Source organism: Hylobates moloch, unplaced genomic scaffold (assembly GCF_009828535.3).
Source record: "Hylobates moloch isolate HMO894 unplaced genomic scaffold, HMol_V3 SCAFFOLD_15, whole genome shotgun sequence".
NCBI lineage: Eukaryota > Metazoa > Chordata > Mammalia > Primates > Hylobatidae > Hylobates > Hylobates moloch.
Genome location: NW_026652290.1, coordinates 95,695,825 through 95,719,769, shown reverse-complemented (window position 1 = coordinate 95,719,769; position 23,945 = coordinate 95,695,825). Strand labels below are relative to the sequence as shown.

Below are 23,945 nucleotides of genomic sequence, written 5' to 3'. Positions count from 1 at the left end.
TCCAGCCTGGGCAACAAAGCGAAACTCCGTATCAAAAAAATAAAAAATAATAAAAGGAAAAAAAAAAAAAGATCAAAACCGGACATTCCAGGGAGGGAGATGGATGCTAAGAAAGAAACGTAACCTTAGAATAAATGACATATTAGGTTAGAAAGGGAGGTGTGGCTGGGCGCAGTGGCTCACGCCTGTAGTCCCAACACTTTGGGAGGCTGAGGCAAGAGGATCACTTGAGCCAGGAGTTCAAGACCTCCCTGGGCAACATAGCAAGACTGCATCTCTACAAAAACTTTAAAAACTAGCCAGGCGTGGTGCGTGCCTGTAGTCCTAGCTACTCAGGAGGCTGAGGCGGGAGGATTGCTTGAGCCCAGGAGTTCAAGGCCACAGTGAGCTATGATTGCACCACTGTACTACAACCTGGGTGACAGAGTGAGACTATCTCAAAAAAAAAAAAAAAATAGGGCTGCCAAGCCATCACTGAGGAGGTGATATTTGAGCAAAGACCTGGAGGAAAAAGGCAACCAGCCATAGGAGATCCAGGGGAAAGAGAGTTCCAAGCAGAGGGCACAGCCCCTGCAAAGGCCCTGGGGCAGGACTGTGCCTGGCGTGTTGGGGGAACAGTGAGGAGGCCAGTTTGGCTGGAGCAGAGTGAGCCGGGGGAGTAGGGGGGAGGGGAAGATGGGGAGTTGTCAGGGCAGGTCCTGCAGGGCCATGTAGACTGTGAGGAAGACTTTGGCCTAGACCCTGAGGAAGGTGGGAGCCATGGAGGGCTGTAGGCAGAGGAGGGACGGGTCCCAGGTGCTCACAGGTGCCCCCTGGACCCAGGTGCTCACAGGTGCCCCCTGGTGGCTGCTTTGGGGGAAACAGACTGTGGGGGCCAGGGGGTAGCCAGGAGGGGACTGAGCTGGTCCTAGTGGAAGGAAAGTGGGCAGATTTGAGATGGACCTTTTTTTTTGAGACAGGGCCTTGCTCTGTCACCCAGGCTGGAGTGCGGTGGTGCAGTGGTGGGATCTTGGCTCATTGCAGCCTTGACTGCCCAGGTTCAAGCGATCTTCCTGCCTCAGCCTCCTGAGTAGCTGGGACTACAGGTCTGTGCCACCACACCTACCTAATTTTCTGTATTTTTTTTTTTTTTTTTTTTTGAGACGGAGTCTCACTCTGTCGCCCAGGCTGGAGTGCAGTGGTGCAATCTCGGCTCACTGCAAGCTCCGCCTCCCGGGTTCACGCCATTCTCCTGCCTCAGCCTCTCCGAGTAGCTGGGACTACAGGCGCCCGCCACCACGCCCGGCTAATTTTTTTGTATTTTTAGTAGAGACGGGGTTTCACTGTGGTCTCGATCTCCTGACCTCGTGATCCGCCCGCCTCGGCCTCCCAAAATGCTGGGATTACAAGCCTGAGCCACCGCGCCTGGCCGTATTTTTTTTTATAGAAACAGGGTCTCACTATGTTACCCAGGCTGCTCTTTAACTCCTGGGCTCAAGCGATCCTCCTGCCTCAGCCTTACAAAGTGCTGGGATTACAGGCATGTGCCACCGCACCCAGCCTTTCATTAACCAAACCTGTTTTTAGGCTAAATGCCTGCAATGATGGTGTTGCCATTTCCTGAGTCAGGAACACTGCAGAGGAGAAACCTGGGGAGAAACACCAGGAATTCCAGGCAGCCAGGGGCCGGGGAGCCAGGACAAGGCAGTAGGAGGTGGTGGTGAGGAAGACCTGGGTTCAAATCCCAGCTCTGCCTGTCACAGCATGACCTTGGCTCTCCAGGGTTCCCTGGCTTCTCTCTACAGTGGGGTGGGTAAAGTTTCCTGGGGTGTTGGGAGGAGGAAATGCAACAATGTGTAGAAGCGTGAGCCTTTCCAGGCATGGTGGCTCAAGCCTGTAATCCCAGCACTTTGGGAGGCTGAGGAACGCTGATCACGAGGTCAGGAGTTCAAGACCAGCCTGACCAACATGGTGAAACCTCATCTCTACTAAAAATACAAAAATTAGCCAGGCGTGGTGACACGCGCCTATAATCTCAGCTACTCGGGAGGCTGAGGCAGGAGAATCGCTTGAACCCGGGAGGCGGAGGTTGCAGTGAGCCGAGATCCCACCACTACACTCCAGCCTGGGTGACAGAGCGAGACTCCATCTCAAAAACAAACAAACAAAAAAGAGAGCGACCCTTGCCAGGCACAGTGGCTCACGTCTGTAGTCCCAGGGACTTGGGAGGCTGAGGCAGGAAGATTGCTTAAGCCCAGGAGCTGGAGGCTGCAGTGAGCTAAGATTGTGCCACTGTACTCCAGCCTGGGTGACAGAGCTAGATATTGTCTCTACAAAAAAGGGGGTGGCTTTTTTTTATTTTATTTTATTTATTTATTTATTTATTTATTTGAGAAATAGTTTCTCTCTGTTGCCCAGGCAAGCTCCGCCTCCCGGGTTCACACTATTCTCCTGCCTCAGCCTCCCGAGTAGCTGAGACTACAGGTGCCCGCCACCACGCCCAGCTAATTTTTTTGTGTGCTTTTAGTAGAGACGGCATTTCACCGTGTTAGCCAGGATGGTCTCGATCTCCTGACCTTGTGATCCACTCGCCTCAGCCTCCGAAAGTGCTGGGATTACAGGCGTGAGCCACTGCGCCCGGTGAGGGTGGCTTTTTATATTTGAATTTTGTTTGTTTTTGAGACAGAGTCTCCCTCTGTCACCCAGGCTGGAGTGCAGTGGTATGATCTCTGCTCACTGCAACCTCCGCCTCCCGGGTTCAAGTGGTTCTCCTGCTTCAGCCTCCCAAGTAGCTGGGACTAGTTTCTAGGGTTTTGTTTTTCTTGTTGTTGTTGGTGTTGTTGCTTTAAGACTCCGTCTCCCTCTGTTGCCCAGGCTGGAGTGCAGTGGGGCGATCTCGGCTCATTGCAACCTCCACTTCCCAGGTTTAAGCAATTCTCATACCTCAGCCTTCCGGGTAGCTGGGACTACAAGCGTGGGCCACTATGCCCAGTTAATGTCTGTATTTTTAGCAGAGACAGGATTTCACCATGTTGGACAGGCTGGTCTCCAACTCCTGACCTCAAGTGACCTACCTGCCTCAGCCTCACAAAAATGCCAGGATTACAGGTGTGAGCCACTTTGCCCAGCTTTTTCTTGTTGTTTTAAAAAAATTACAGCTGGTCTGTGCTGATGGGTAAAGAGAGGAAATCAAGGAAGCAGGAGAGAAAAGGGGGAATGGCTGAAGTAATGGCTGAGTTGATGAGAAGGACCAGGAGTTGGTGAGCAAAAGAGGTGGCTCAGGCAGCCAATGTCGCATTGGAAGGTGCCACCTTGGAAGTGGCTCCTTCGGCCTCAGTTGAGCCTTCAGATGAGGCAGCCCTGGCCGACAGCTTGACTGCAACCTCATGAAACACCCAAAGCCAGAAACATCCAGATACGCTTGCTGCTCCCAGACTCATGACCCACAGGAAAGGTATCTGCCTTCTTTCCTCTATCTCTGGGGGTTTTCTTGTCTTCTTTATTTAAGATGGAGTCTTGCTCTTGTCGCCCAGGCTGGAGTGCAATGGCATGCGATTTCAGCTCACTGCAACCTCTGCCTCTTGGGTTCAAGTGATTCTCCTGCCTCAGCCTCCTAAGTAGCTGGGATTACAGGTGTGCACCACCACACCCAGCTAATTTTTGTATTTTCAGTAGAGATGCGGTTTCACCATGTTGTCCAGGCTGGTCTCGAACTCCTGACCTCAGGTGATCCACCTGCCTCAGCCTCCCAAAGTGCTGGGATGACAGGTGTGAGCCACCGCATCCGGCCTTGTCTTTTTTTTTTTTAAAGAGATGCAGTCTCGCCGGGCGCGGTGGCTCACGCTTGTAATCCCAGCACTTTGGGAGGCGGAGGCGGGCGGATCACGAGGTCAGGAGATCGAGACCACAGTGAAACCCTGTCTCTACTAAAAATACAAAAAAATTAGCCAGGCGTGGTGGTGGGCGCCTGTAGTCCCAGCTACTTGGAGAGGCTGAGGCAGGAGAATGGCGTGAACCTGGGAAGCGGAGCTTGCAGTGAGCCGAGATTGCGCCACCGCACTCCAGCCTGAGTGACAGAGCGAGACTCCATCTCAAAAAAAAAAAAAAAAGAAGAAGAGATGCAGTCTCACCATGGTGCCCAGGCTGGTCTTGAACTCCTGGGCATAAGCGATCCTGCCTTGGCCTCTAGAGTAGCTGGGACTATAGGCATGTGCCACCACGCTCAGGTCTACTTTTCTGTCTCTATAAGGACATCGGTCATTGGATTTAGGGTCTACCCTAAATCCAGGATGATCTCATGCTGAGATCCTTAACAACACCTGCAAAGACTCTATTTCCAAATCAGGTCACATTTATGGGTACCAGGGGTTACCACCTGGACAAGCCTTTTGGGAGGACACGATTTGACCCAAGTCCAGCTGTTTGAAGCTGCTAAGTTTGGAGTAATTTGTTGCACAGCCATAAGGATCTTAGGTAAGTCTTGGCTAGCGGAACCAACAGTTCATCAGCCAGCATTAGCGGGCAGGAGGGGAGGCAGCATGCATGGCACGGGGACAGGCAGGCAGGCACAGCTGTTGGTGGGGGTGCACGGAAGGTCTGTTTGATTTTTTCACTGAAGCCGAAAGCAAGGTCATCAGCTGAGTGAGGATGAGGGAGGTTGGAGGCCAACAAGAAAGTGACAGAGAGAACAGATGGCAAGAGAGAGAGCCACACGGAACTATAGTAGAATGGATGCTGGCTGCTCAGGAGGCTGAGGTGGGGATCACTTGAGCCTGGGAGACAGAAGTTGCAGTGAGCTTAGATCGAGCCACTGCTCTCCAGCCTGGGCAACAGAGCAACACTCTGTCTCTAAAACATAAACAAGATGGCCAGGCATGTGGCTCATGTCTATAATCCCAGCACTTTGGGAGGCTGAGGAAGGCAGATCATTTGAGGCCAGGAGTTCAAGACCAGCCTGGCCAACATGGTGAAACCCCGTCTCTACTAAAAATACAAAAATCAGCCAGGCATGGAGGCACGTGCCTGTAGTCCCAGCTACTCAGGAGGCTGAGGCACAAGAATCACTTAAACCTGGGAGGCAGAGGTTGCAATGAGCTGAGATTGCACCACCACACTCCAGCCTGGGCAACAGAGTGAGACCTTGTCTCGACACAGAACAAAACATATTGCGACCCCATCGCTACAAAAAATACAAATATTAGTCAGGCATGGTGGGGGCAAACCTGAGGTCCCAACTGCTTGGGAGGCCAAGATAGGAGGATTGCTTGAGCCCAGGAGGTCGAGGCTGCAGTAAGCTGCAGTGATCGGCCACTGCACTACAGCCTGGGAGACAGAGCGAGACCCTCTCCATAAAAAAATAAATAAATAAAAATAAATAAAAATAAAAAAAAAAGTGGTGAGCCAAGCGCAGTGGCTCACGCCTGTAATCTCAGCACTTTGGGAGGCCAAGGCGGGCGGATCACAAGGTCAAGAGTTCAAGACCAGCCTGGCCAACGTGGTGAAACCCCATCTCTACTAAGAATACAAAAATTAGCTGGGCATGCATGGTAGCTCGTGCCTGTATTCCCAGCTTCTCGGGAGGCTGAGGCAGGAGAATCACTTGAACCCGGGAGGCAGAGGTTGCATTGAGCTGAGACTGTGCCAATGCACTCCAGCCTGGGCAACAGAGCAAGACTCCATCTCAGGGGGAGGGAAAAAAAAAGCTGGGCGTGGTGGCTCATGCCTGTAATCCCAGCACTTTGGGAAGCCAAGGCGGGTGGATCACCTGAGGTCAGGAATTTGAGAACAGCATGACCAACATGGTGAAAGCCTGTCTCTACTAAAAATACAAACGGGCCAGGTGCAGTGGCTCACACCTGTAATCCCAGCACTTTGGGAGGCCGAGGCAGGCAGATCATGAGGTCAGGAGATCGAGACCATCCTGGCTAACACGGTGAAACCCCGTTTCTACTGAAAATACAAAACATTAGCTGGGCGTGGCAGCATGTGCCTGTAGTCCCAGCTACTTGGGAGGCTGAGGCAGGAGAATGGCGTGAACCCAGGAGGCGGAGCCTGCAGTGAGTGGAGATCGCGCCACTGCACTCCAGCCTGGGCAACAGAGCGAGACTCCATCTCAAGAAAAAAAAAAATACAAACAAACAAAAAAAATTTAGCTGGGCGTGATGGTGCATGCCTGTAATCCCAGTTACTTGTTAAGCTGAGGCAGGAGAAATGCTTGAGCCCGGCAGGCGGAGGTTGCAGTGAGCCGAGATCATGCCATTGCACTCCAGCCTGAGTAATAAGAGTGAAATTCCATCTCAACAAAAATAATAGAATAAATTAAAATTAAAAACCTATAATCAAACATGTGACTTCCACGCAGGTTTCTCAACCTCTGCACTCATTTGGGGCCGGATCGTTCTGTGTTGTGGGGACCGAGTGCTGGAGGGTGTCTTCCAGCATCCCCGGCCTCCCCCGACTACCTGACTAGATGCCAGCTGCACACCCCCACCCCCCCACCCCATGACAAGCTAAACTGACGCCCCAGGGCAGGATCCAGCGCTCCAGTGGAGAACACAGCTCAGTGGATAGTCGGTTCCCGTTGCATTTTGCCTCCTGTCTTCTGGTTTTGGCCTCTCTGGCTGCAGACCAGGAGCTCTGCACCTGTGATTCTACTGCTATGCCCATTTTACAGAGAGGTAAGTGGGCTGTCCCCAGCCACACATGGAAGGGCTGGGGGAGCCGGCAGAGGAAGCCATGTCTGGGCTCTCAGCTGGACCACAGAACCCCTCCCACTGCACCCAAAACAGGAGCTGGGGGAAGATGGGGGTCCGGGAAGGGCCAGGCTGGAGGGCAGTTTCCCCAGAGCCCCCTTGGAGGGAGTTGGCTGGGCAGATCTGACCAGGTAACAGTACATAAAACAGGTGCAGGCCTGCCTGTCGCTGATGGTGGCTCAGAGTCAGTGGCAGGACAGATCCCAGAGCCAACGGCTGCAGATACAACCGTCCCCCTGCCCCCCGGCCCAGACGCCACACACTCTCGGGGAACGTTCCCTGAAAACCCCCACCCCTCCCTCCTTCCCACACTCCCCTCACCCAATACACTCAGAGGAGTCAAAGCCACCCCTCCCTCCCTCCCACGCTCCCCTCACCCAAAACACTCAGAGGAGTCAATGCTTGGCAAAAATAATTTAATATTCCATCTGGGCAGCGCTTTGAGGTCTGCTTGTCCCTCCCTGGTCCCTGTGCCCTACCTGACCCACTCAGGGACCACCACCCCGTCCCTACCCAGGCCTCGGGGTGGGGAGTCAGAGGCCCCCAGACCCTGCGCCCCATTCCTAGTGAAGCTGAAGCCACCATAACGCCAGCCTCTTCCCAGAGCCCCAGCTCTGCCCCTGGCTTCCCTCGCGATCCTCCCCTGGCTTCCCTCGCGATCCTCCCCTGTCCTGAGCCGGGCATCCCGGAGCCTCCCGCAGAGTCCCACCCCAAGCCTGGAAACTTCCACGCTACAGCCCTGCGCCAGGCCCCGGGGAGCGGTCAGGGGACTCAGGGAGTCACAGCACAACGGCAGCTCCTCGGTCCCAGACGGAGGAGGGGGACAGCAACCGCAACCGTGCGCCCAGCAAGACACAAGCGATGACACCGATTCACACACACCCGGTTTAGACGCCAAAGCTCTGCGGGGGAGGAGAGGCCCTCAAGAGTCCTCGAGGAGCCCCAGGTGAGGGCGGGGCCCTAGGAGGGGACCCCGCGCAGCTGCTCCAGGCTGTCCGCGTACTGGAAGGCCCGCCCGGTCTCGTGCTCATACATGTCCAGAGCCACCTCGCAGCTCTCACGCACCACGCGCTCTGGGTCGTCCGCGTGAGCCTGCAGCGCGGCTAGGCAGGCGGGCCGGGCGATGGCGCCCAGGGCCTCCGCGCACTCGTGCCGTACCATGGGGTTCTCGGCGCACCGGGCCAGGGCGGCCGCCAGCTGGGGCACCGCCGCCTCGTGCTGCAGCTGTCCCAGGACGTAGCCGACCTCGTGGCGGAAGAGGGCGCTCCCACAGTGCAGACCTGCAGGGAAGAGGGACACTCGCTGGGACCAGGAGAGGTGCGAAGGGGAGCTGTCTTTTCTTTTGTGAGACATGGGGTCTTGCTATCTTGCCCAAGCAGGTCTCCAAGTCCTGGAGATCTTCCCACCGCGGCCTCCCGAAGTGCTGGGACGACAGGCGTCAGCTACCACGCCCAATCTGGGGTGTTCTATCTTGAAGACACCCCTGCCCCCAGCCCCAGTGATTAGGGCTGCCCAGGGGAACTGACCGCAGCTATGGGGGCGGGAAAAGCTGGAAGCTATGGGGACCGAGAGGGACGCTTGCACGGGTTAACAGGCCCCATGGGAAATGCTTGGGGCCAGGCCCGGGATGCCGTTCCCGGGGGCAGGCCACGGCCCCACTGCACAGATGCCATCACTGAACCTCACAGCGAGGCAATGCCCAGGACCCCACCCCAGAAGCCCCTCCTCACCCTCGGCCAGCGCCAGGGCAGCCTCCTCGCCTCCCGCGTTGCGCAGGGCGAACATGGCGCGGTATCGCTCGAAGAGCGGCCGGGACTCGTCCAGCAGCACCTCCCGCAGGCGCCCCACGTCACGCTCCTCAGCCGGCGGGGCAGGGTCCACGGAGAGGTAGGGTCCCGCCGCCAGCTCCCCGCCGTGCTGCTGCAGCCACTCCAGCCTGCGCACGGCCAGCTGGCAGGTCTCGGCCACCTGCGGGGAGGGGTATCAGGCAGCGAGTTGGCCCTGGGGGGTCTCAGGGGCCCTTCCCCACCCCCTGGGATGGCAGCTTAGCAGGGGAGAGAGACACTGGCAGGGTGACTAACCCATCATTCCAGGCAGGAAGTAAGCCAGCAGGGGTGGCTGACTTGTGAGTGACTCGGGGACTGGAGGGCTGGGGAGGGCCTCAGGGAGGAGGTGATGTGGAGGCAGAGACCTAAGCCAGCGTAGGGAGGGAGTCAGGTGGAGACCCGGGGATGGGGAAGCAGCGGTGCCAAGGCCCTGAGGCAGGACTCTGCGGGAGTGGTGAGGGCCAAAGGAACATGTGTGGCCCCGCCTGACTGGGTAAGGCCTGCCGGCCACTGTAAGGCCTTGGGATTTTGTCCTAAAGGTGATGAGGTATCGTGAGAGCTTTAAGCGTGGAACAGAACAGCGGAATTGAGTGTCACACGTACCCCCTGCTGCCCCAGAGGAGGAGAGACTAAGGGTCGGGGTGGGATGTGGACGAGAGGTGGCAGGGGAGAAAGGAACAGGCATGTCTACACAAACACATGCACACGCATGTCCGTGGCGGCATAACTCATAACGGCTAAAAAGCAGAGATAATTCAAGCATCCAGCCACAGTGAGTGGACACGGCATGGGCCGTCCACACCACGGAACGTGACTCAGCCACAAAAATGAACGATGGGGCCGGATGAAGCGGCTCATGCCCATAATCCCAGCAGTTAAGGAGACCAAGGCAGGAGGATTGCTTGAGCCCAGGAGTTCAAGACCAGCCTGGGCGACAGAGCAGGACCTCGTCTCTATAAAGAAAAAACTAATAAAATAAAAATTTGTTTCATTTTTGGGCCGGGCGCGGTGGCTCACGCCTGTAATCCCAGCACTTTGGGAGGCCGAGGCGGGTGGATCACGAGGTCAGGAGATCGAGACCACCCTGGCTAACATGGTGAAACCCCGTCTCTACTAAAAATACAAAAAAATTTGCTGAGCGTGGTGGTGGGCACCTGTAGTGCCAGCTACTCTGGAGGCTGAGGCAGGAGAATAGCATGAACCTGGGAGGCACAGCTTGCAGTGAGCCAAGATTGCGCCACTGCACTGCAGCCTGGGTGACAGAGCGAGACTCCGTCTCAAAAAAAAAAAAAAAAAACCAAGAAGAAATTTTAGAAGGTAGCAGGAGATCCCTGAAGAGGTCTGGCGGGCCAGGGCAAGGTATCAGAGGTAGAGGGCACTGGGTGGGTTCAGAGGGGTCTTGGCAGAGGGACTGGACATGGGGGTTCAGAGAAAGGGGGTCAGGCCGGCTCAGGGGCTCAAGGCCCGGGATGGAAGTGGGTGAGCAAAGCTGGGTGTCGCCGTTTTGCCAAATGGGGCGCAGCAAGTGTCTGTCCGGATTGTCGCCCTCGCCTCCCTCATCCCTGGGGCATCCTTGGCCAAGTGGTCGCCCTGGCAACCAGAGATGGGGAGGGTATGAGGCTGCTCCAGGTCCGGGCTGGGGCGGGGCTGGGCAGGGCTTCCCAGGGACCCAAGACTGGCAGGGAGACAAGCGGGGACCTGGTTACCTCAATGACGGGATCCGAGGAATATTGCTTCAGGAGCTCCAGAACTTCCGGGTCCCCAATGGCCCCCAGGGCCTCCCCTGGGAAGAAGCAGCCGGAGAGCTCATGTTGGTGGGGTGGATGTGTGGAAAATGCCCGGCTACCTGTGGGACCAGAGGACACCCCTCCCACGGCTCTGCCCCTGTGGGGAAGCCCCGCCTCTGTCCACGGCTGATTGGAGCAGCAGTGGGTACAGGCTCCCCGCTGGACCAATCAGCATCCCCTCCCCAGAGCAAGGCATTGCCTGGAACCGCACCCACCTGCCGCTCAGAGCAAAATGGAGCCCATCCTGGCCCGTACCATGAGACAGGGAGACGAGTATATCCCTACGACTCGGGATCACAGCTGACAAGCAGCTCCAAGAACCCAGGAGGTCAGAGTTGCAGTGAGCCATGATCACACCAGTGTACTCCAGCACGGGTGACAGAGTGAGACCCTGTCTCAAAAAAACAAGCCCAAAACAGGCCGGGCCTGCCGGCTGGAGACTCCAGAATTTGAGGCCACTGGGGCTACACTTAGGTGGGTTCGGGTACAGACGCTAGTGCAGGCGTCGCAAGCCCAGGTCAGAGCAAGGCTGTCGGCGGCTCCCCGTAGAGCCCTAGGTGCGGATGTTCCTTGCATTTTCTCAGAATCGAGCTCAAGGGCCCTGCTTGTGAGGCGGCTGAGCTGGTGGCTTTTGCCTTTCCTGAAGGTTGCGGTTTGCGTTTGTGCACCTGCCTGGCAGGCTCCCTCCGCCGGGAAGAGTCCCCTATGCGCCAACACACGCTCTGTGTCAGGCAGCTCCCACGCGCTAATTGCAAAGGAGCTCACTGGTTACAGAAACACAGTCCCAGTGGCACAGACGCACCAACTACCTGCCTCACTGGTCTCCTTTGCTGTCTAGGTCCCTCGCTACAAGAGTCCTTTCTTTCTTTTTTTTTTTTTTTTAAAAGAGCTTCGCTCTTGTGACCCAGGCTAGAGTACAGTGGCGCGATCTCCACTCACTGCAAACTCCGCCTCCTGGGTTCAAGTGATTTTCCTGCCTCAGCCTCCCAAAGTAGCTGGGATTGCAGGTGCCGGCCACCACGCCCAGCTACTTTTTTTGTATTTTTAGTTGAGACGGGGTTTCACCATGTTGGCCAGGCTAGTCTTGAACTCCTGACTTCAGGTGATCCACCTGCCTCAGCCTCCCAGAGTGCTGGGATTACAGGCGTGAGCCAACGCACCCGACCTGAACAGTCCATTTTTTTGAGACACGGTCTCACTCTGTTGCCCAGGCTGGAGTGCAGTGGCGTGATCATGGCTAACTGCAGCCTCAACCTCCCTGGCTCAAGTAATCCTCCTGCCTCAGCCTCCTGAGTAGCTGGGACCACAGGCGTGAGCCACGATGCCCGGCTTGTATCTGTATTGTAACTGTTTCGTCTCTTACATACATGACAGAGCCTGGCATACAGTAGGTGCTCACTAAATGTGTCTCCAATAAGTGGAGTAAATCTAATATACATTAGGGGTTGGGGATCTATGACTTGTTGCTTGTTTTTATATGAGCAAAGAATGGTTTTTAAAACACTTTTAAGGGTTTAAGGCTGGGCACGATGGCTCACGCCTGTAATCCCAGCACTTCGGGAGGCCGAGGCAGGAGGGATCACTTGAGGCCAGGAGTTCAAGGCCAGCCTGGCCAACATGGCAAAACCCATCTCTACTAAAAATATAAAAATTACCCAGGCGTGGTGGCACACACCTGTAACGCTAGCTACTTGGGAGGCTAAGGCAGGAGAATCACTTGAACCCGGGAGGCAAAGGTTGCAGTGAGCCAAGACAGCACCACAGTACCCCAGCCTGGGTGACAGAGCGAGACTCTGACCCAAAGCAAGCAAATAAATGGTTTAAAACAAAACATCAAAGGGATGGTACTTCCTGATGGGTGGAATTTATATGAAATTCAAATCTCAGCATTTACAAATGAAGTTTGTTTTTTGGTTTTCTCACAGACAGGATCTGACTCTGTTGCCCGGGCTGGAGTGCGGTGGCACGATCATGGCTCACTGCAACCTTGACTTCCCGGGCTCAAGCGATTCTCCCGCCTCAGCCTCCCAAGTGGCTGGGACTACAGGTGCATGCCACCATGCCTGGCTGATTTGTGTATTTTTTCTAGAGACAGGGCTTTGCCATGTTGCCCAGGATGGTCTTGAACTCTTGAGTTCAAATGATCCACCTTCCTGGGCCTCCCAAAGTACTAAGATTACAGGCCTGAGCCACCGCCCCCTGCCCAGTTGAGGTTGTCTGGGCACACAGCCGTAGCCATTTGGTGACAGACTACCTACGCTGGCTTTACTGAGTCGCTGTCTGGCTGCAGAGCTGCAGGTATTTACTATCTGGTGCTTTATGGGGCAGTTGATCACCCTGATATTTATCACCTGAGTGAGGACGGGGACACGTGGGGTCATGAAGAAGTGAGGCAGGAGGGAGCAGTTGCCCGGGACACAGACAGGTGCTCACCTGCCTCATGGCGCACCATGGGCTCCTGATGGGTGTCTTGCAGCACGTCCACCAGCACGGGGATGGCGCGGGCATCCTGCATCTGGCCCAGGCAGTAGGCCAGCTCGTGCTTGAGCAGGGCAGAATCGTCACCGAAGGCCTGGCTGATCCAGGCAATGGCACCTGGGCCGCCGAGCCCGCGCAGCGTGAACAGCGCCCGGAAGCGGGCCTGCAGGGGCTGCTTGGGGTCCACCAGCGTCTGCCCGATGGCATCCACCTCCTGCTCCGTCACCATCGTGCTGTCGATGGGCCCCGGCCTTCCACAACCCTGCTCAGGCTAAACCTGGGGACACGGGATGTAAGAACCTATGGCAGAAATATGAAAGCCTGGGTTAGAAGCCCCCTTCACCAGTGCGTTGGCTTGTTCCTAGGACCTGGGTGGGGCAACTTCCTACCCACTGACCAACCTGAGCATCTGCGCTGAAAGCTCAGCTCCAACCCCCTACTAGCTGTGCAGCCTTCTGTAAGTTGCTGTCCCTCTCTGGGCCTCAGTCTCTGCACTGCCTTTCACCTATAGGCCTATCAGAAATGACCTCCACTGTCTGCTCTCCACACAGCAGCCAGAGGGACAGCTGACCCCCAAAAGGGCCCTGGCAATCCCCACCCAATATTCAAGGCTTTATATAGTCCCCTCCCACTCTGAATAGGGCTGACCCATGTGAATGCCAAGAAGATGGAACAGAGCAAGACTTCCAAGGTTAGGGCATAAAAGGCACAACAGTCTCATCCGTGTTCTCTCTCTAGGGGAAGCCAGTGACCATGTTGTGAGGATGCTCAAGCAGTCTTTTGTAGGGGCCCACGTGGCAAAAAACTGAGCCCTCCCACCAACAGCCATGTGAGAGAAGTGGGCTGGCAGCAGCTCGTCCAGCCCCAGGCGAACCTTCATATGATGCAGCCCCAGATTGTCTCCACTGAGGCCTTACCAGAGGCCAGACCCAGAGCCAGCCAGCTAAGCCAGGCCCAGAGCAACTGTGTGCCACACTGTTTACTGTTGCTGAAGGTAACCAAGTATGTTTTTTTGTTTGTTCTTTGTTGTTTTTGAGACAGGATCTTGTTCTGTCGCCAGGCTGGAGTACAGTAGCATGATCACAGCTCACTGTAGCCTCCAACTCCCAGTCTCAAGTGATCCTCCTGCCTCAGACTCCCTAGTGGCTGGGTCTACAGGCACACACCAGCATGCCCAGCTAATTTTTTTTTATTATTATTTGTAGAGATGGGGTCTCACTTCTATGTTGCCCAGGCTGGTCTCCAACTCCCAGGCTCAAGTGATCATCCTGCCTCAGCCTCCCAAAGCGTTAGGATTACAGGCATCAGCCACTACACCCAGCCATTATGGGGATTTTTGTTATACAGCTTAGATAACAGATTCAGAAGTACTTTCAATATGTAAACTGGACCGCCGGGTGCGGTGGCTCACCCTTGTAATCCCAGCACTTTGGGAGGCCGAGGCGGGCGGATCACGAGGTCAGGAGATCGAGACCACGGTGAAACCCAGTCTCTACTAAAAATACAAAAAAATTAGCCGGGCGTGGTGGCGGGCGCCTGTAGTCCCAGCTACTCGGAGAGGCTGAGGCTGGAGAATGGCGTGAACCCGGGAGGCGGAGCTTGCAGTGAGCCGAGATTGCACCACTGCACTCCAGCCTGGGCGACAGAGTGAGACTCCATCTCAAAAAAAAAAAAAAAAAAAAAAAAAGTGTAAACTGGACCATATCACTCCCTTGCTTAAAATCCTCCTATGCCTCCTCACTCAACTACTTGACAGTCCCAAAGGCCCTTCATGACCATCTCCCATCACCTCTTCCCTCTCTAGCTCCGCTCCAGCCACACAGGCCTCCTTGCTGTTCCTCCAACATGCCGGGCCCAGTCCAGCCCTAGGGCCTTTGCATTTGCTGTGATCTCCATGAGGAACGTTCTTCCCTAGATGTCCCCACGTAGCAGGCCAGGCCTCGCTAACACAGGCCTCCATAACTGTTTCAGCACTGACTGAGTGGTTAAGTTAAACATTAAAAGCTAAAAGAGCCAGTGCCCTAATACAAAGGCTGGAGTGTAACAAAAGCCCACCAAGAGTTTTGCCCAGGCCTTTCCTGGGCCTTAAGGCATGACTAGATAATGAAGGAATTTTTTTTTTTTTTTTGAGACAGAATTTTGCTCTTTTGCCCAGGCTGGAGTGTAGTGGCATTTTCTTGGCTCACCACAACCTGCGCTTCCAGGGTTCAAGTGATTCTCCTGCCTCAGCCTCCCGAGTAGCTGGGATTACAGGCATGCACCACCATGCCAGGCTAATTTTGTATTTTTAGTAGAGACAGGGTTTCTCCATGTTGGTCAGGCTGGTCTCGAACTCCTAACCTCAGGTGATCTACCTCCTCAGCCTCCCAAAGTGCTGGAATTACAGGCTTGAGCCACCGTGCCCAGCCAATAACGAAGGAATTCTTAACGTGACCCGTTTAGGATTAAACAAGTTTTACTGGGTGTCTGAAGAACTCTCCAAACCTCCATGATTTAGCAGGAGACAAGATAAGGGTGATCACCCCAGCACCTGGACCCATTGGAGACGAGATAAGGGTGATCACCCCAGCACCTGGACCCATTTAGATTAAGTAAATTTACTGAGGTTCCAAAGGAAAGTCTTCAGGATTCAGATCTTGGTTATCGATTAAAAGAAGTCACTTATGTCTTTAGATGAATGCGCTCTTACATGTAGATGTATAGCTTAGAGGGTATATAAGCTCTGGAAAACTTTGTCGTTTTGAGTTGGTCTGGCGATATTTTCCAGGCCTTCTCCCTGTAACTGGTTACAGAAATAAAAACTCTCTTCCTCCCCAGTTAATCTGCATCTCGTTATTGGACCACGAGAAATAGCAGCCCGACCCTCAGTTTGGTCCAGGAACACCCGTGCTCATCCTCTCGCTTTCCTGAGTCTCCAATGTCACTTCCTCATGGAAGCCTTCCCTGATCACAATGAACAATGTTACTCTTCCACCTCTTTTCGCTTATTCAGCTTTATTTTTCTCCATGGCGCCTAAGACTCCTAGATACCATATTGGAAAGTATTGGTTTAGTTGCTTGTGATTGGTCTTATCCCTCATTAGAATAGAACCCTGAAGGCTGGGACTGAGTCTATCTTGGTCACTGTTGTATTGCCAGCACTTACTGCAATGACCCGCACGCAGTAGGGCCTCAATAAAAACAATAACTGGCTTTGGGAGGCTGAGGTGGACAGACCATCTGAGTTCAGGAGTTCGAGACCAGCTGACCAACATGGTGAAACCCCATCTCTACTAAAAATACAAAAATTAGCTGGGCGTGGTGGTGGGCACCCCCCTCCCAGCTACTCGGGAGGCTGAGGTAGGAGAATAGCCTGAACTCGAGAGGCGGAGGTTGCAGTGAGCCGAGATCGTGCCATTGCACTCCAGACTGAGCGACAAAGCAAGACCCTGTCTCAAAATAAATAAATTAATTAAATACGATAACCGTGACAATAGCAGCTGACACTTATGTAGCATTTGCTACGCGCCAGGCACTCCATGCTCTTTACATTCATTAATTCATTCGATCTACATCACTACCCTACGAGGTAGTTACTAAGATCGTCCCCATTTTACAGGTGAGGAAACTGAGGCACAGTTTGGGACTGTGCTTGGGAACTTGCTTGGGAGCAGCGTGAAGAGTTAGGAATCCAGGAAGTCTGGCTCCAGAGTCGGGCTCTAAACCACCAAAGCTTTGTTGAATGACTTAGGATGAAAGAACACAGCCAAGGAGGGGAGAAGGGACCCCTCTCTTTCCTCCAGATCGGCTGAGAACCTGGCGGATGCTTCATCTCAAGACAGGCAGGCTATGGCATGCCGGCAGCCCTCTCTGGTTAACAGTGGCGTCAGCAAGGCTGCCTGGGCTTGACGAGGGCAGTGTAGCCACCTAAGCACAGGTGACCATCAAAGGAGAGTGACACCTTTAAAGAGGGGTCATCAGAAATCAGAGGCCAGGCCTGTGCGAGCTGGCAGTGCACTGGGGACCATCGAGACCCAATCGTACGACATAGGAGCTTCAGGACGTGAGGCGGGCACTCTTTCATGTAAAAAATCCCAGAGGAAAGAGATCGCCGGGACTCGAGACCCCTTAACCCGCCCCATCCACAGTCAACGAATCCCTGAGACCGGATTCCCTAACGAGGCGCTCCTGGTGCCACCGCCCGCCAGACCCGGGCCCCACACCGTGATCGCCGCCTCTGGGACGCCTCACCGAGCTGTGGAGACTCAGGGCCCGTCGGCCCGACCAGTACCCGCATGCGCCTCTGCCACCACCTCTTCACCTGCCGCGACGCTCGCAGTGCGGTCTGGGGGCCGCCATTTTCTCGCCCACGTGACCGTGACGGACGGCACCAACGCAGCCCCGGGGGAGACCTAGTGAGAGGCTCCCGTGCAGGAGGGAGGCCCGGAAGCCCGAGTCGGTGCGGTGCCACAGCTCATGCAAACACAGGAACAGTATTCCTAGTGCATTCCTTGGGGAAGGGGACGGGCAACGTATGCCCTTACATGGGAAAAAATTCTTCTCCAACCTCCCCGCTGCGATACGAGAAGTGAGACTGGTTTGTGCCGATTCAGCGCCGAGCCTGGGCTGGCTAGCGACAGAGCATGCGCAGTGTTTCTAGGCGTGGTCAGACTCCAGAGGCGTGGCCAATGGGCTGAGGGAGCTCGAACCTTAGGTAGGTGAGGAACAAAAAAAGGGAGAAATGCAGTCGTTCATTCATTCATGTATGTAATAAATAGTACATGGGCCTTGAGGACAAGAGAGCCTTCAGCCCTTACCCTCGTACGCCTCCCAGTGTTGTTAGAGAGACAGAAAATAACACGATAAGTAAATGCAATACCTATTAGATGGTAAAAAAGGCTAACGAGAAAAAATTCGGTAGCCAAGGGCGGTGTATGTATAGGGTGTGCAGTTTCAGGAAGGGTGGCCAGAATCTGAGGTGGTGACATTTGAAGACAGACCTGAAAGAGGCCGGGTACGGTGGCTCACACCGGTAACGCCAACACTTTGGGAGGCCGAGGTGGGTGGATCATTTGAGGTCAGGAGTTTGAGACCAGCCTGGCCAACATGGTGAAACCCCCGTCTCTACTAAAAATACAAAAATTAGCTGGGTGTGGTGGTGCGCGCCTGTAATCCCAGCTACTCAGGAGGCTGAGGCCGGAGAATCGCTTGAACACCGGAGGCAGAGGTTGCGGTGAGCCATTGCACTCCAGCCTGGGCGACAAGAGTGAAACTCCATCTCAAAAAAAAAGGAAACAGACAATGGAAGAGCAAGGTTAGAAGTAGAGAGAACAAGATCGGGCGCGGTGGCTCACGCCTGTAATCCCAGCACTTTGGGAGGCCGAGGCGGGCGGATCACCTGAGGTCGTGGGTTTGAGACCAGCCTGACCAACATGGAGAAACCCCATCTCTACTAAAAATACAAAATTAGCCAGGCATGGTGGGGCATGCCTGTAATCCCAGCTACTTGAGAGGCTGAGGCAGGAGGATCACTTGAACCTCAGAGGCGGAGGTTGTGGTGAGCTGAGATCGTGCCATTGCACTCCAGCCTGGGCAACAAGAGCGAAACTCCATCTCAAAAAATAAAGAAAGAAAGAAGCAGAGAGAACAGAAATATGCAGGTGCCAGATTAATTTTCAAGAAGAAACAAACAGGATTTATAGATGGATTGGATGTGGGAATCTAGAAAAATAATCCTAAGGATGAGTACAAGATTTTGAGAGGAGCAGCTGGAGAGATGAACCCCACATTAATCGTTCTCACCTCTTCCTTCTATCCATCCACGGGCCTGTAGACTCTCCCTCTGAAATAGAGTCAGAATCCAATCAGCTCACTCATCTTTACTGCTCCCGTGGGGATCGGGGTCCAAACCCTCACTGGTGTCACCAGAATGCTGTCTAGACAAGAAAAGTGGGAGCTTTTTTATTATTTATTTTTGCTTTTTATCTTTTCTTTCTTTCTTTCTTTTTTTAAATGTTTTTAAATTATTTATTTTTTAGAGACAGAGTCTCTCTCTGTCACCCAGGCTGGAGTGCAGTTGTACACTCAGTGCTCATTGCAGCCTCGAATTCAAGCGATTCTCCCACCTCAGCTGCCCTAGTAGCTGGGATACAGACGCATGCCACCTCGCCTAATTTTTTTTCTTTTTTTTTTTCTTTTTGGAGACAGAGTCTCACTTTCTCACCCAGGGTGGAGTGCAGCAGCACGATCACGGCTCACTGCAACCTCTGCCTCCCAGGTTCAAGCGATTCTTCTGCTTCAGCCTCCCGAGTAGCTGGGATTACAGGCATGCAACACCACACCCAGCTAACTTTTTGTATTTTTAGTAGAGACAGGGATTCACGATGTTGGCCAGGCTGGTCTCAAACTCCTGACCTCAGGTGATCCACCTGCCTTTGCCTCCCAAAGTGCTGGGATTACAGGCGTGAGCTACCGTGCCCTGCTTGCAATCTCTTATTTTTAAAATGTGGGTGATTGCCAGGAGTAGTGGCTCATACCTGTAATCCTGGCACTTTGGGAGGCTGTGGGGTGAGAGGATGATCGCTTGAGACCAAGATTCCAAGACCAGCCTGGGCAATGTAGTAAGCCCCCATCTCAACAGGAAAAAAAATTTTTTGATTTGGCTGGGCGCAGTGGCTCAGCCTGTAATCCCAGCTACTTGGGTGGCTGAGGCAGGAGAATCGCTTGAGCCTGGGAGGCAGAGGTTATAATGAGTTGAGATCCTATCACTGCACTCCAGCCTGGGCAACAGAGCAAGACTCCATCTCCAAAAAAAAAAAAAAAAAAAAAATCAACCGTGCATGGTGGCTCATGCCTGTAGGCCCAGCTACTCAGATGGCTTGATAGCTTGAGTCCAGGAGTTCAAGGATCCAGTGAGCTGTAATCACACTGCATTCCAGCCTGGGTGAAGAGCAAGACCCCGTCTCAAAATAAAAAAAAAAAGAGCAATTAATAAAAAAACATGGCTGGACACGGTAGCTCACGCCTGTAATTCCAGCACTTTGGGAGGCCAAGGCGGGTGGATCACTTGTGGTCAGGAGTTCAAGACCAGCATGGCCAACATGATGAAACCTCATCTCTACTAAAAATACTAAAATTAGCTTGGCCTGGTGGCGGGTGCCTGTAATTCCAGCTACTCGGGAGTCTGAGGCAGGAGCATCGCTTGAACCCAGGAGGTGGAAGTTGCAGTGAGCTAAGATCACGCCACTGCATTCCAGCTTGGGTGACAGAGTGAGACTCCATCTCAAAAAATAATTTAAAAAAAATTAATGAAAAAATATAAAATGCTGTGCATAGCAAAGAAATCCTTTTGGAAGGCCAACTTCTAGTTTAAGACAACATTCACAAATACTTATTGAGCAACTACTGTGTGCTGGACAGTGTCCTGGACACAGGACAAAACAGACACAGTGTCTAGCCTCATGGAGCTGACACCCCTCCCTTTTTTTTTTTTTTTTGAGACGGAGTCTCGCACTGTCGCCCAGGCTGGAGTGCAGTGGCACGATCTCGGCTCACTGCAAGCTCCGCCTCCCGGGTTCACGCCATTCTCCTGCCTCAGCCTCTCGAGTAGCTGGGACTACAGGCGCCCGCCACCACGCCCGGCTAATTTTTTTTGTATTTTTAGTAGAGACGGGGTTTCACTGTGTTAGCCAAGGTGCTCGCAATCTCCTGACCTCGTGATCCGCCCGCCTCGGCCTCCCAAAGTGCTGGGGATTACAGGCGTGAGCCACTGTGCCCGGTCCACCCCTTTTTTTTTTTAGTTATTGTATTGCCTTCCTATGTGTTGGAGAGCTGACTGCAGATAACAGGCATCACTGCAGCCCTCAGCCGCCTTCCGAGGACGTCATCTCAACATGTTTGTGGCTCAGGCTGTTTACGGAGGACTTCCCGTGGACCAGGAGCTGTGCTGACTCAGGAAGGCTACAAGGGCAGGGTGCCAGGTGTGACTGGCCCCAAGGATGCTCCCCAGAAGGAGATAATCTTAGGGTGCAGGACGCAGATATCGAGGTCTCAGCCAAAAGCCAGGCCTGTGTAAGTCAGAGAACTTGGCATCTGGCCTCTGCAGACCTGCGAGAAACTGATAGCACGGAAGAACCAAGTCTGCGTCTTCTGTTCTGTGGGTCCTCTGGGATTGAGCAAGTCCCTGGGGGCCGGAAGTCTGGAATCCAGGTGTCTGCAGAGCTGTGCCCTCTCTCGAGGCTCCAGGGGAGGATCCTTCCTGCCTCTTCCAGCTTCTGGGCGTGGCCACCAGTCCTTGGTGTTGCTCGGCTTGTGGCTCCGTCACTCCAATCTCTGCCACTGTCATCACCTTGCCTTGACCCCTGTGTGTCTGTCTCTGTATTTCTGTGTCAGAATCTCCCTCTCCTCTCCTATTTTATTTTTATTCTTATTTATTTATTTATTTATTTTTTCAAGACAGAGTCTGGCTCTGTCACCCAGGCTGGAGTACAGTGGCACGATCTCGGCTCACTGCAAGCTCCGCCTCCCGGGTTCACGTCATTCTCCTGCCTCAGCCTCCCGAGTAGCTGGGACTACAGGCACCAGCCACCATGCCCGGCTAATTTTTTGTATTTTTAGTAGAGACGGGGTTTCACCGTGGTCTCGATCTCCTGACCTCGTGATCCGCCCGCCTCGGCCTCCCAAAGTGCTAGGATTACAAGCGTGAGCCACCGTGCCTGGCCAATTTTTTTTTTTTTTTCGAGACAGAGTCTTGCTTTGATGCCCAGGCTGGAGTGTGGTGGCATGATCTGGGCTCACTGCAACCTACACTTCCCGGGTTCAAGTGATTCCCCTGCCTCAGTCTCCCGAGTAGCTGGGACTACAGGTGCGCGCCACCACACCCGGCTGATTTTTGTATTTTTAGTAGAGATGGGGTCTCACCAGATTGGCCAGGCTGATCTCGAACTCCTGACCTCAAGTGATCTGCCCGACTCAGCCTCCCAAAGTGTGATTACAGGTGTGAGCCACAGCTCATGGCCATCACATCAATTTTAGAACATATCCATCAATCCCCCAAAATAAAGTCCATTCCAGTCACTCCTGATCCCCCTCTCCCAGCCCCTGGCAACCACTAATCCTCTTCCTGTCTCTATGGATTTGCTTATCTGGACATTTCGTATCAATGGAGTCACTCACTATGTGTTTTTTTGTGTCTGGCTTCTTTCACTGGGCACAATGCTTTCGAGGTTCATCAAAGCTGTAGCCTGTATCAGAGCCTCATTGCCTCATATTGCAAAACACCGTGTCATTGTATGAATGGAGCATTTTCCCTTCATCTGTTGATGTACATTTGGGTTGTGTGCACTTTGTGGCTGTTATGAATAAAGTTGCTATGCACATGGGTGTGTGTTTTCACGTGGATGTTGCATGTTTATTTCTCTTGGGTAGATACCTAGGAGTGTTACTGCTGTGTCATGTGGCAATTCTATGTTTAACCTTTTTTTTTTTTTGAGACTGAGTCTTGCTCTGTTGCCTAGGCTGGAGTACAATGGTGCGATCTTGGCTCACTGCAACCTTTGCCTCCTGGGTTCAACCAATTCTCCTGCCTCAGTCTCCCGAGTAGCTGGGATTACAGGTGCCTGCCATGATGCTCGGCTAATTTTTTGTATTTTTTTTTTTTTTTTTTGAGACGGAGTCTCACTCTGTCACCCAGGCTGGAGTGCAGTGGCGCGATCTCGGCTCACTGCAAGCTCCGCCTCCCGGGTTCACGCCATTCTCCTGCCTCAGCCTCTCCGAGTAGCTGGGACTACAGGCGCCCGCCACCACGCCCGGCTAATTTTTTGTATTTTTAGTAGAGACGGGGTTTCACCGTGGTCTCGAGCTCCTGACCTCATGATCCGCCCGCCTTGGCCTCCCAAAGTGCTGGGATTACAAGCGTGAGCCACCACGCCCGGCCAATTTTTTGTATTTTTAGTAGAGATGGGGTTTCACTATGTTGGCCAGGCTGGTCTCGAACTCCTGAGCTCAGGTGATCCACCCGCCTTGGCCTCCCAAAGTGCTGTGATTACAGGCGTGAGCCACCGTGCCCGGCCCATAATTTTTTTTAAAACCTGTTTTTTTTGTTGTTGTTTTTTTTTTTCAAGACGTAGTGTTAGGCCGGGCGCGGTGGCTCACGCTTGTAATCCCAGCACTTTGGGAGGCCGAGGCGAGTGGATCACGAGGTCAGGAGATTGAGACCAGGTGAAACCCCGTCTCTACTAAAAATACAAAAAAATTAGCCGGGCGTGGTGGCGGGCGCCTGTAGTCCCAGCCACTCGGAGAGGCTGAGGCAGGAGAATGGCGTGAACCCGGGAGGCGGAACTTGCAGTGAGCCGAGATTGCGCCACTGCACTCCAGCCTGGGCAACAGAGTGAGACTCCGTCTCAAAAAACAAAAAAAAAAGACGTAGTGTTGCTCTGTCACCCTGGCTGGAGTGCAGTGGCGCAATCTCGGCTCACCGCAACCTCTGCCTCCTGGGTTCAAGGGATTCTCCTGCCTCAACCTCCCGAGTAGCTGGGATTAACTCCGTACCTCAGGTGATCCGCCCGCCTCGGCCTCCCAAAATGCTGGGATTAGAGGCTTCACTCACCGCACCTGGCCTAAAAACCTGTTTTGTTCCCTGCTGTGTCACCGGGGCATGGAGGAGCAGCACTTAGTAGGAGCGCGATGCATGTTTGTTGAATAAATGAATGACTCTCAGCAGTGACGTTTGTACGTTCGGCACACGCACCTGGTGTTGGGTCCCATCTGCGCTCATTAGGCGCGACGTCAATGCCGCACTGAGGTGTGCCTGGCTTCGATCTACCCTAGGAAGGGTCTGCCCTGGGGCGCCCCATTCCGCGACTGTCCCCAATGGCAACCACCCCCTCCATCTACCAGAGCCATTTCTGCAAAGTCTAGCACCCCGCCCGTCCTCTTCCGGCCGTGGTTGCCCTGGGCAACGCGTGGAGCCGCGCTTCCTGTATTGATTTGAATTGCGGGAGACGCCACGTCCTCCCGAGATGCCCAACGCGCGCAGGCGCAGCCACTCGGAGTGGGCAGGGCCTGGCTGGGTGTTGGGCAGGGCCTGGCTGTGTGTGGGGTAGGCGGGGGGCGTGGCCGCGATTCGCCGCGCGCCGGCGTGGGGG

At 54.0% G+C, this 23,945-nt stretch overlaps 1 protein-coding gene across 2 annotated transcripts; it reads right to left on the bottom strand.

Moving 5' to 3' along the window:
• Nucleotides 1–7,133: 7,133 nt before the first annotated feature.
• On the bottom strand, nt 7,134–23,660 carry DOHH (deoxyhypusine hydroxylase). Of its 2 annotated transcripts, XM_032177755.2 has the most exons (7): nt 23,549–23,660; nt 18,604–18,737; nt 17,053–17,510; nt 12,778–13,122; nt 10,264–10,340; nt 8,462–8,699; nt 7,134–8,011 (listed from the first exon to the last, which is right to left on the bottom strand). In XM_032177755.2, the coding sequence occupies exons 4-7, from the start codon at nt 13,049–13,051 to the stop codon at nt 7,692–7,694; spliced, it is 909 nt and encodes a 302-aa protein (XP_032033646.1). In that variant the 5' UTR covers nt 13,052–13,122; nt 17,053–17,510; nt 18,604–18,737; nt 23,549–23,660; the 3' UTR covers nt 7,134–7,691. The 2 variants fall into 2 exon arrangements, with proteins under 2 accessions (XP_032033646.1, XP_058284978.1); XM_058428995.1 differs by lacking the exon at nt 17,053–17,510.
• Between the last annotated feature and the right edge of the window lie 285 nt (nt 23,661–23,945).